The 12,263-nt window shown below is 36.7% G+C and overlaps 1 protein-coding gene across 1 annotated transcript; it reads right to left on the bottom strand.

Moving 5' to 3' along the window:
* Nucleotides 1–1,102: 1,102 nt before the first annotated feature.
* Nucleotides 1,103–12,243, bottom strand: PUS7L (pseudouridine synthase 7 like). The gene is made up of 8 exons (XM_010175907.1): nt 11,361–12,243; nt 10,785–10,944; nt 8,832–9,027; nt 7,075–7,173; nt 5,430–5,511; nt 3,694–3,971; nt 2,093–2,146; nt 1,103–1,486 (listed from the first exon to the last, which is right to left on the bottom strand). Exons 1-8 carry the CDS (start codon nt 12,241–12,243, stop codon nt 1,169–1,171), a joined length of 2,070 nt encoding a protein of 689 aa, XP_010174209.1. The 3' UTR covers nt 1,103–1,168.
* Nucleotides 12,244–12,263: the final 20 nt, after the last annotated feature.

Raw genomic sequence — 12,263 nt, 5'->3', positions numbered from 1 at the left:
GTTCCCTTAATTTGGTGTCATCTCCAAATCTGACGAGGGTGAACTCCATCCCCTCCTCTAGGTCACTGACAAAGACATTAAACAGGATGGGGCCCAGGAGAGACCCTCGTGGTACTCACTCCAGGTAGGGTATGACCCATTAGTCACTACTCTCTGAGTTTCATCATCCAATCACTTCTTTACCCATCTGGTTGTTCACCCATCAAGACCACAATGTCCTAATTTGGTTTCAAGAATATTGCAAGGTAGTGTCAAAAGCTTTGCTAAAGCCCAGGTAAATGACATTTTCTGATCTCTCCTTTTCCACAGATCCACTCATTTTATCATAGTTAACTGCTGGGTTTTTAATTAAGAAAAAAATATAAAAGCTTTTTTCCAGGGATGGTTCCATTAACTTTTTTTTTTACACCATAAGGCTTTACAGTAACAGGAATAAAGTATGCACTCTGTAAACAATAAAACAGTGTTTTGGTTTCATTATAAATTATTTTACAGTTATGTTAATTACTCATCTTGATGAACTTACTTAAATAGGCACTAACTAACAGCTATGCACTACTTAATCCTGGAATCCCTAGCATTAAGTTGGGGGATTCATCAAATGTCTGATAAAGTCTCAGATGACTTGTCACTGTTGACTCAGGATTTCTACCTGTTAACACTTGGTGCCTGAACACAACAAAACCACAATATATTTAGTGAACCTCAGTACAGCAACTTTTCAGTTAAGATACCTGTAGGCTGCAAACTTGTAACATTATTGCTTGAACGGCATTTAATAGAAAACATTTTTTTAAAAAATATTATGAAATAAAAGATAGATTTGTTTGCTGCAAGCGTTTTCCAGGGTTTCACTTAGCAAGTCAGATATCTATGCAAATATGAAATCCATGCTTGCAGCCCATGTCTTCTTTAAGTTCTGTTAAACCTGCCTGGAATAAGGCATAGCTCTATTCCAATGCATCCAAGGGTTGGCATTTAGGGTTTAGAATGTTAATGGAACATTCCAAAGGGTTTTGGTGTGTTTTTTTCCTATTCAGTATGAATCTCAACCTACAAATTTTTCCCATTTCTGTCTTGAACACGTTTTTCTCCCTTATTTTCTTGGCATTATACATAAAATATCACCATTGTATAATATACCTGCAATCTTTCATTAACAGGAATCTTAAAAGTCACATTTCATTATTTCTCTCAGACAGACTGTTGCATAACATGAAGGATCAAGGTCAAATGACAGATGAAGAGAGACTTTTGATTCATTCAGATGGTTGTCTTCAATTCCTTTTTCACTACCTTCCAAACAATAGGACAGATTCTGAACATTTTTCAAAATGGGTCTGTAGCATCCAGGTATATTCAGCTGTAATGGAGACACTCTGAATTTGCACATCTGTAGGTCATCCTTAGAAAGCCTTTCATGGTACCATTGCCCAACTTTATTACTGGGATACTTGATACTATGTCCCACCATTGGAAGAACCACCTTCAAAGAAAAAAACAAAATAACAAACATATTTGAAATAAAGCCCACCAATTCCCCTTTAAATAAATGTGATTACAATGTTAAATATGTCTAAATCTTGTGTTTTGTAGCCTTAAATAGTAAAACAGCAGCTTCTCTTGTGAAATAAAGCTATGCAAGGTAGGCATCTTGGATGTAATTAAGTAGTAAAAAAAATAATCAATATATCAAGATTCCTAAACCAGACCAGAAATATACTGACATGAATTTCCCTACTTGTTGTGAAAGATATAGCGATAACGACATTAAGTTCCCTATGTCAGACTTCACAACTATGTACTCTGAACCTTCAAAACTCAGAACATCAACTGCTCTTGAATGTTTTTTCCCAGTAGACTGAAAGATAAATATCACCATACTGCAAATTACACTGTACTTATTTCCATTACAAAGTAAATATTCTTTTCTCCTGTTTGTTATGAGAGTGGAAATTAGTTCACATGTGTTTTCTTTAATGTGCATTCTGTCAAGGAAGAAGACGGCACCAGTTAATAATATTATTTTTAAAACAAAACATTTTAATCAAATAAAGAGATCAATAACTCAGAATTATTCATACAGACTTACTTGGTTTATAGAGTATTTGTTAGCTGACTCTTCGGGAGCAGTGACAACATGAACCTGACAAGACATTTAAGAATTAAGAAAAAAAAAACTTTTTCAAAAATAAAACATAGACTTTATTTTCGGAATTATGCACTGTACTCCCAAACTGGGAGAGGACTCTGAGGTTATTTGACTACTACAAGGACAATAACCTTAAGAGTAGAGATGCTTAATATAATCTGTTTACTGGTAAATGATGCTGTATTAAATATTTATGGATGCTGGCTACCACTAATTAACAAACTATCACCCCAAATTGTGCCAGTGCAATCATATGCTACATCAGCAACAGCAAAAATACTAAGAAAAAATTTTATATTAAGTAGGAATATATCTATATTAAACTCAGCAACTCAATACTGAATTTGATACCTCTGCTTTTCATTTTGTTTGATCTACTTGTTTTATTAACATTCACTCTCAAAAGCTGAAGAAAAATCACAATGGAAAAAAAAGCCACTCTACAAGGATGGGAGGTTATTCAGTAACCTTCCAAGTGCTCTTGTTTTCAAATTTGTAAGACATTCACCTAAAATAAATGAGATACGTTCTGCCTTTGCACATACCTGTTTACTGTGCAGTAAAACACTGCAAAATTCTATGCTTAATCTGATGATCAGAAGAAAGACAGAATCATTTAGGTTGGAAAAGTTCTTAGGACCCTTAAGATCATCTAGTCCAACTATAAACCTACCACTGACAATTCCACAACTAAACCATGTCCTTAATTACCACATCTACAAGTCTTTTAAATACTTCCAGGGCTGGAGACTCAACCACTTCCCTGGGCAGCCTGTTCCAATGCTTGACAACCCTTTCAGTGAAGAAATTTTTCCTAATATCCAATCCAAATCTCCCCTGGTGCAACTTGAGGCGTCTTGTCCTGTTGCTTGCTACTTGGGAGAAGAGACCCAATTGGTTCCAGAATAAGAAAAAGGTATGCTAACCCTCAAAGAAGAGATGGCTTCAGAATGGACTTCAGCATGCCAAGACCTGGGAACAGCATACACCCCACTGCTGGTTTCTGCTCATTGGCTCACCCATGGCCCCATGCACAGCACCCAGGCTGTGCTGTGGGTGAGAAGCACTTCTTTGCCCTTTACTATTTTCCCAAGAAGACTGCTGCATTTTTTGGACAGCTGATAACCATTTACACCCACCATCAATTCGCTTTGATTGCCTGAGTAAGTGAAACTGTGCTACACAAATCATAGAACCATAGAATCACACAATCGTTTGGTTGGAAAAGACCTTTGAGATCATCGAGTCCAACCGTACCTATCCACTACTAAACCATCTCTCTGAGCACCCCATCTGCCTGGCTTTTAAATCCCTCCAGGGATGGGGACTCCATCATTTCCCCAAGCAGCCCGTTCCAATGCCTGAGAACCCTTTCAGGAAAGAAATTCTTCCTCACATCCAATCTCAACTGCCCTTGACTCAACTTGAGGCCATTTCCTCTTGTCCTGTCACTTGTTCCTTGGCTGTGTGTATTCAACTGCATTAAGCTATTATTTATTTATTTTTTTTTTTTAAACAAGAACTATTTTGTGAATACTCACCCTGTCACTCAGGGAAACGTTTTCATCATTTCCTTCTGAGAAGACAAGATCACCCTCAACAACTTTGGAACCGTAGATCTTCAGTCTATATGATGCTGCTTCATTCCAAATTTTACTGCAATAAGCATGGATATAGAATATACGCATGGAATGAGGAATATTGAGCCATCCTTGGGTACAACCTTCATGATTTACACCATAGCGATTTAAAGCTCGTAGCAACATCTTCTCTCTCACTTTATATTCTGGCAGCATCATGAGTGCGCCCTTTGCATCTTCTGATATAAACAAAAATAACCATATAAGTAATCCCTGATTTTTCAAATGTTACCCGTCAGGAAAAAATACACTTAAGAAGATTAAATAATCAGATAGGGGAAAATGGTGTCAGTCTAACATCTTTATGCTGACTTTTAGGTTATTATACCCTTTCCTTCGTAGTGCCATGTCAGACAAATTTCATATTAGATGCCTATCAACACAGTCCCATGAATCCTGTTGTACTTCATGCAGAATAAACTAAACTAGCTGTCATTCAGTCATTCAGCCTAGTTTGCATTATTATTTTTTTAGAAACTTACTTCATCACTCCCAAATTTTTTTTAGATATGGTAACTGAAAGTAAAAACCAACCTATAAAAGAACATTAAACCTCTACTTCACATCATTTGAGAACATTTATTTCATAGCAGGTAAAAAACATGTCTTTATTTTAAAGGTATAATTTGTACTGGCCATTGGGATGTCTGAGCCTCAACCAGATGAAAATATATTTAATCAGATTTGTACTATATTATATAAATGTTGTATATTTAAAATTTCATGGTTTACATATTTTCTCATTACAAGGGATTATCTGATGAAGCTTTTTGTGTAGTCGTTTACCTTTTGCTTTCAGGAAAAGGCAAGCAGCTCTTTTCAGAGTCCACATCAATGTCTTTGCATGCATCAAACAGCAATGTACAGCACAGAATGATTAATCTTACCTTTTCTGTCAAATGAAAAGTATGTGTGTCTCTTGAAGCTAACTACCATAGCTGTTCTGTCTATCTACACCGATAAGGAAGCTAATAGATGTGAAATATTTGAAAAAGAACAATCATATTCGAAGTAAAGGGCAACTCCAAATTCTTAGCTTTGGAGAGAAAGTTGAATTATAAAAACAATAAATATGACAAACAGAGCATTTTACTCAGCACACTTTTGCCTTTTACATATGTTGTTGATTTCAGTTCAAGACAGAAAGAAGGTAGATCACAGGAAAGCATTGAAGAGATACATAATTAAAGAGATGTAAAAGGAAAGCCCAAAAGTGCAAAAAACGAGCTAAGATTGTTATAGAAGTCTCAGAAAATTAGACACCCACACATGTTAAGCGCTGAGTACGAGTTGGGTGCCTCATTCCTGTGTACTTCCTTTATTAGGGAGGAGAAGTTTATGTTCCAAAAGCAGACGGATGGAAGGAGGCTAAAACTGCTTTGATAAAGTTATCTTAGTCTTTTCCAGCATTATGCAAGAAATTCTTTTCTATGCCGTCTTACACCTGAAGTACACCAGTTTTCTACTATTTTGCACATTTAAGGCCTCATCTTGATCTAATTTTTAACCGTGCAACTCTACTGAGTTCTGCAGAATAAGCTTTAAGTGGTATAAAACATTTCTCTGTGCAGCAACACCTTATTCCCTCACAATACTGACCCTGAATATTTATACACAGAGAATTTAATTGGACATACCAGTTTGAAGAAAGTATCTTTTTGCATTGTTTACAGGGTCATCAGTATCTTCAGGTGTGAAGAATAACTTCACAGCTTTCACCTTTAAAGAACAATATTAATAATTTATATTTTTTTGCATTTAAATAAAACTGTCAACTAAGCGGACAATCATGCATCTAATTCTGTGTTAACATATTCTGCAAGCTCTCAAAATCATATCAGTTCTTTAAGGTCAAAGTCAAAATCTCCTTTTCACAGAAGACACCATGAACAGCAAACCAATGTGGTTGTGTTCCTTCTCAGACTAAAGAAAGGTCTGAGTCACACAGAAGACACAAGACAGCTTTCAAAGCTCTATGAGAAATCAGTCACTCTTCTTGAACATCCAGCTAGAACTCCTCCATTTTGTAATGACACCATTTTATCCTGAACAGGAAGGTTCCTTCTTTCCCTTTTACATGTTTCATGCAAAATTTAGACTGAACACTTTCCACAGTCTCACACAGGACAACAATCTTTCTTTTTTTATGCTGATCTGTATTAGGTTAGATGACACTATGACCAAGAAAACACTGCACTAAGCTCTGCAACTTGCAACACCAGTGGAGCCACACAGTTTGCTAGCACTTATATCAACCTGTAAAATCTGGCTCTTGCCCTCCTCTGTATTGGACTGTTCAAGAACATACTGGCACATTTTTAATATAAACAGTAGCTCCTACATGTTTTAAATTAAAAAGTACCTGAGACGAAATATCTAGTCTTAAGACTAGAGATTTAAATTATTATTCTTCAGGGGCAGGCACCTGGTACCGACTGCGAGCACACTACAATCCAAAATGTCATATACATCAACAGTGACTTTTATTGGCTGACCTCAAATCTTGATTCTTCTTATATTTGGAGGATACGTTTTTCTGACTTTTCACAGAATCAAAACAAGATTAGAAAAAAAGGATACTCAAGTACTCATTTGACTTTGTAGTGTCTGATTCTGTTTTAGACCTGTGCCAAATACTATACCATATCCATTGAAAAATATATCACTCAGCTTATGAATTATTACTTAAGAAATAAGCTCTCCTTAGCTTACATGGGAGCAATCGCTCAGAACTGAGTTTAGAAAAGTAGCCAAGGAATAATGGAAAGCAGTAATCTTTTCCATATAGCAGATTAATTACTGTGGTATTGAAAATGTGAATGCTTTCATACGATCCTTTTTAATATCCTGTGGCATTTTTAAGGAGTATATAGACCCCCAACAGGATAAAGAGGCTACAAGTTAGGAGGCAATCAGGACCATGAATAAACATTGTATAAAGATTGTTTCATTTTAGTGTTCAAACTTTGTATGGAACACAGCCACTTTCCTGACAAGTGGCACAACCACAATCACAATCACATACCAATCATAAACAGAAAAATCACTTCCTGAACTATTTAAAGCTGTAGCTGCTGTTTAAAAAAGAAATTTTGTTTCAGTATTAAGATTTTCATGCTTATGTTGTTGTGAAAACTGATCTGGCAATTACTTCCAGCACATATATGGGTTTATCTCACAAATGAAATTGTTCACTGGGAAGGTTGACTCTAGTGCTAGACATTGCAATAGAAATGTGAAATTAATTTGACAGTAACTACTCAAATTACAAAATGAAAATACCATTTTTTCATTCAGCAAAGCCAGTCCTATTTGATCTGTCTGAACCTTTTGTCCTTGTCCAAATCGCTGAGGTCCATAGTAATTTACAAAACCTTTTGTCTGGAATGATAAAGAATAAGTATGTTAAAAGGTACAATTAGTAAGACTAAACATACAACACACATGCATCTATATATACATCCAAAATGCATACAAACTTTTTTTAAATCAGAAATCATACATAACAAAATCGTAACTTTTGTTTCATTACAATATTTTAGCATCTAATTTAGAAACATCTAAAAAAGACAAACAAGTTCTATCATTGTCTTTAATTCCATTAAAAATAGGTAAATGAAACAAAACTATTTCTATATAGTTAATTATTATAAATACAGTTATAGGTCAAATGAAAGTAACCAAGCTTTTTGTAAGTGACAAATTATGAAATCTCTACTCAAGCAAAGTAATGGACAGTAACCATTGTTGGACATTTTTTATTAAAAATACTAATCTTTTTTCACATGAGGCCATTCGTATTATTATTACAATAGTAAAGACCAGGAGTGATCACTTCTGCTAACTGGGATTTTAAGTCTCCTGGTGAGTTCTAGGTCACGTGTGAGCAGTTAAATCACAGTCATGTGACCCAGCAACAACATCCTTTTCTAGAAAATAATAAGAATGCATGGAGTAGACAAGCAAAAACAGAAGACATTTGTTTTGGAAACAGTTATTCAGTTCAAATTATATAACCTTGCTTTGGACATCCTTAGGTCCTATACACGATTTTGTTTTCATGGAAGATGAAAATTCCGTATTTTGGATTAACACACGTGCTGTTTTTGTTTTTCATCATCTGACCAGCAAACTAAATCTAATAAAGCAAGATACACAATCATAGGAATTTGCGTTCATTTTCCAAACAGCAAAATAAAAAACCAGTCAGATGGAGCAGAGTGAGAGAAAAAAGGATTAAAGTACAGTCCAATGCTTTTTTTCAATAATAAAATGAATTTCCAAAATACATGCAATGTATTTTCCTTTTGCACACTGGGTAGTTTTTACTCAAGCCTTTATTCCTGGATTAAGTAATTAATATTATGGTTTTTACTTAGAAAGATAGGACAAGAAAATTACTGCTGTACAAAACCCCTAAATTTTTTTCTTTTTCATGATTTTCTTTTATTTTTCACGGTGATTTAAGCATGTCTGATGATGGGGATTTCTTCAGGGACTAAGGACAACAGCAATCAAAATCCACTGAATTTTAGGGCACCTTCTTTCTCTGCTATGGACGTTTCACGTGTATTTATGCCATTAAAGTACGCAGTTTTTCACCCAAGCCAACTATGCATGTTCCTCACATGACCAAAAAAGAGAACCAGTTGGTAAGTGGAACTATATTCTTCCAAGCTGTCAACTGACACAGTGAAACATATCACTGTGGTTGGCCTTAGGTCTGTGCAGCGATAGCTCATACATCCATACCCATTTGCTACCAAATTTCCATCTCTTGTGTTGCACCACTCTGGGGTCTGCAGTCTGTAACACAGACTGAATTCCCTTATGGTCCCTCCTTGCAAGGCAGCTTTACTCCTCTGATTCCTCAAGTAATGCAGGAAAGACATAAAATAGCAAAAAGCACCAAATAGTGGCACTGGGAAATAGTGCCATTATTGTGCTATTGCAAGCATTTTCTTTAAAAGGCTGTTTGGGTTTTTTTTAACACAGAATTAAAACTCTGTTCATTATTGGCAACCATGAGGCTCTTTTACCTCAACGTTTTCCATTGCTTCAGTTATTCTCTCTTTCAAATCTGCAGAAGAGTCATGACTGTGGTGTTTGAGATCTCTCACAACTATATCAAAGTGATTGCCCTTCAGCTGACCAAGTTTCAGGTGCTGGCATGCTGAATGTATGTTGTGTATTCTCATGCCCTTTTTTTCCACTTTGCTTCCAATTTCTTTCAGCCTGCATAAATAATTGGGAGAAATTATGAACCATCCTCTACTAAGGCTATCCAACTTGTAATAAATGTCTTCTTCATCTTTGCATTAGAATTGAAAACACTTAAAAAATAAAAAGGGATTTAAAACAGATTGTTATGAGAAAACAAAATCAAATGCAGAGATACAAGTCTTAAAATTTAGTTATAGTCCAGAAATACTTTCTGAATGTTTGCTTCATTTGCACTTCTATTCTGTAGCTCAACAACTATTGGAATGAAAGAATTCATTGAACTTTCTCAAGGCAATTGAACTGAATTCCGCATTTTTAATTGAAAAACAAGTAATATACTCTTTAGTCCTAAAAATCTGTTTTTCATTTTAAAAAAAGAAAAATTTTAAAAAAAAAAAAAAAAAAAAAAAAAAAAGAAAGAGAAAGTAATGTGCTCTATCAGACTCCAAAATACAATTGCTCTTTCTTGGTCAGCCCTAACCAAAACAAACTCGGTGCACTGACTCTCTGGGCGTGCTTTGCACATGCCTGTAACAGGAAACACAGCTCAAGTATTTGCGTATCCACTCAATCTCTTTGTTCTTATGTGTAAGCAACAGACATTCAAATCAAAGGAAACCTTCAGCATAAGAACTTAGATTCTAAGCAATATTTTAATAACTTTATAAATTATTTCTTTATAAAAATTATTTCTTTTCCCTGTTATGTTAGGGGCTTGGAAGCATTTAACTATTTTGCTTAACCATTTATACATTAATGCAAAGTTTTGTTAATTACCTCTTCAACAACTGGCCTTACAGCCCAGTTGTCAGTGGAATTCTACTATTCATATATATTTATGTCAGTAATAAATCCTAAAAAGATAAACTCCACTTTCCTTTATTTGCAAAGTGTACTTTGTCACGAAGACCAGAAACCACTAGAAAGTCAAAGCCGAGGAAGAAGTAAGTTATGGTTTTGACTCCAGCAGTTTTTTTACTGTTATTATGGCAGAACTTAATACATATTTTTTACCCACTGAGTTGGCTACAGAGAGTAACAAAAATGACACATGGAAAGGCACATCTTCTGTTATTGGCACATTATTCAGAATGTCTTTTCTGCTCTCAGGTTTGGTGATATCTTCTTTACTTAGTCTCATGTTTCTAACCTGGACAATACAATAGAATTGTATTGTATCTAACAGAAGAGATACTTAACTCAAAGACAGCCTCTGTCCAAGGTATATCTGTAGTGATTTACTTTAGGTTTGTAACTGTATAAAGCTTTTAAGTTGTTGTCTGTGAACCACAAGACAATACTTCGATAGTATGTGGAAACCTGTTGTGTCATCTGTAGACTTCTCGGTTCCAGCTAGTGGATGGTATTTAAGAAATTGTAAAGCGACAATACTTCGATAGTATGTGGAAACCTGTTGCGTCATCTGTAGACTTCTTCTCGGTTCCAGCTAGTGGCTGGTATTTAAGAAATTGTAAAGCAGATCCCATGAGCATGAATTGGAAGGATACTATCCCAGACGATATAGTATATTTGTATTACAAAAAATACAGAGAAAGGCAAGACTTTTCCTTAAATTCCAACTCTGGGTGACTTCCATGCTAAGCTGCATAGTCCCTGAAGCCATAGAATACTAAAGCCATTTCCACTGTGCTCCCATACAGCAGAAGGGAAGACACATCAATAAGAACATTTCAGAAGATGGTACCATGTTGATACTTATTAACTTATAAAAGTGTGTGCTAAGCTAAATGCACCCAGATTGTTCATACCTCTCAGGAGTCACCTTCTTCACAACCATAGCTTGGTACGTAATAGCCTTCTTGTCTTTGATGCCGGTGTAACTGAAGTCTGAAGGAAGAACACCAAGTTCAGCAGCCAAGAAGCCAATTGCTTCTAGTGTTTCTAGATTTTCTTTCTGAAGGGTGAAAGCTGAAACAAAAATCTCAGAATTACTAAGAATTTGCACTTCTAAATCACACAGGTGTTCTGCCATGACAAATGTGCAGGTTCTTCCCTTCAAACTACAACAGCACAGAACCTGGAAAGAAACAGTTCTCCCACTCCACAAAACTAAAGGAAATGGGACACAGGGAGTAACGGGAGCGTTAGTGCTACAATCAAAAGAACTGTGACCATTATCACTGAATAGTTTACATAAAATCACTGCAGTAACTTAATTTGTCCATCTCATTCTCCAGTGATGTAACTATACTGAATTAATAATTTATTTCAGCATAAGTAATGGGTCAACCAGGCCTATAAATCATATGAAAATTACTCTAAGTGTCAGTCTTAGGAAAGAACACCATAATACCTGAATCTTTCACTAAAAATGTAATATTTACCTGTATAAAGATCTTGTTTTTCCTGCAAACCACCAGCAGACCTTTTTCTGGACCAACTTTTTTCTCGAAATCGTACCATTATTGACATATTTGGCTGCTCATTGACATCTGTCACAGCAAAAGACTTTGTTTCTACAAGTTTTCCAAATTTTCTATTGATAAAGTGGTGAACTACTTTTCTGTGTTCTTTGTTTCCATCAGGCTCAAAAGAAAATGTGGAATTTTCTAGCTTTGCATCTAAAAATTTAAAGAAATCACTTGCTTCCTTTTCAGTCACTAACTGACAAAGTTCTCTGTAATCAGCATTTCCTTTTACAATCATTTCATTGTCTTTAGTAACAGTGACCAGAAAGGGGAACTTCTGCCTAACAGCACTGTGCAAGTCAGCTCGAATTTTCTTGTCCAGCACAGGTCCCAGGGAGAACTCCCTCGTGCTGGCACCAGCGTTCTCTTCCAGGCCCCACGCATCCTTCAGATCACAAGCAAATGTGCTGAGCAGTTCACTCGTGGGTTTGCCCAGTAAGGAATCCAACACCCCGGCTTCCTGGAGCCCAGATCGCAGCCCAGGATCAGCCTCACGCTGGTTTCTGTTTGGGGGCGTGGAACGATCGCCTCCTGCCCAGGCTGGGCCACCCTCCGCGGGCCTGGGCCCACCACGGGGACAGCCCTGGGCACACGGCGGCTCCGTCCTGCGCTTCTTGGGCTGCTGCAGGCGCGGGCTGCTCTGTCCTGTCGGCGCTGCGCTGGGTTCCTGAAGCGATTCCCCCCCGGCAGCCCCAAGGGCCTCCACCTCGAGTTCTGTCACCACGAAGTCACCCGGTGAGTTTTTGATGGTGCCACAGAAGCCAGGGTGACCAGTCAGGTAGCTGAAGGATGGGAGCATGGCTGCCCTGCCCAGCCCTG

This window comes from Antrostomus carolinensis, unplaced genomic scaffold (assembly GCF_000700745.2).
Source record: "Antrostomus carolinensis isolate BGI_N321 unplaced genomic scaffold, ASM70074v2 scaffold22559, whole genome shotgun sequence".
NCBI classification, from domain to species: Eukaryota; Metazoa; Chordata; class Aves; order Caprimulgiformes; family Caprimulgidae; genus Antrostomus; species Antrostomus carolinensis.
Note: the sequence above shows the minus strand (reverse complement) of the source record. Positions and strands in the feature narration are given on the sequence as shown.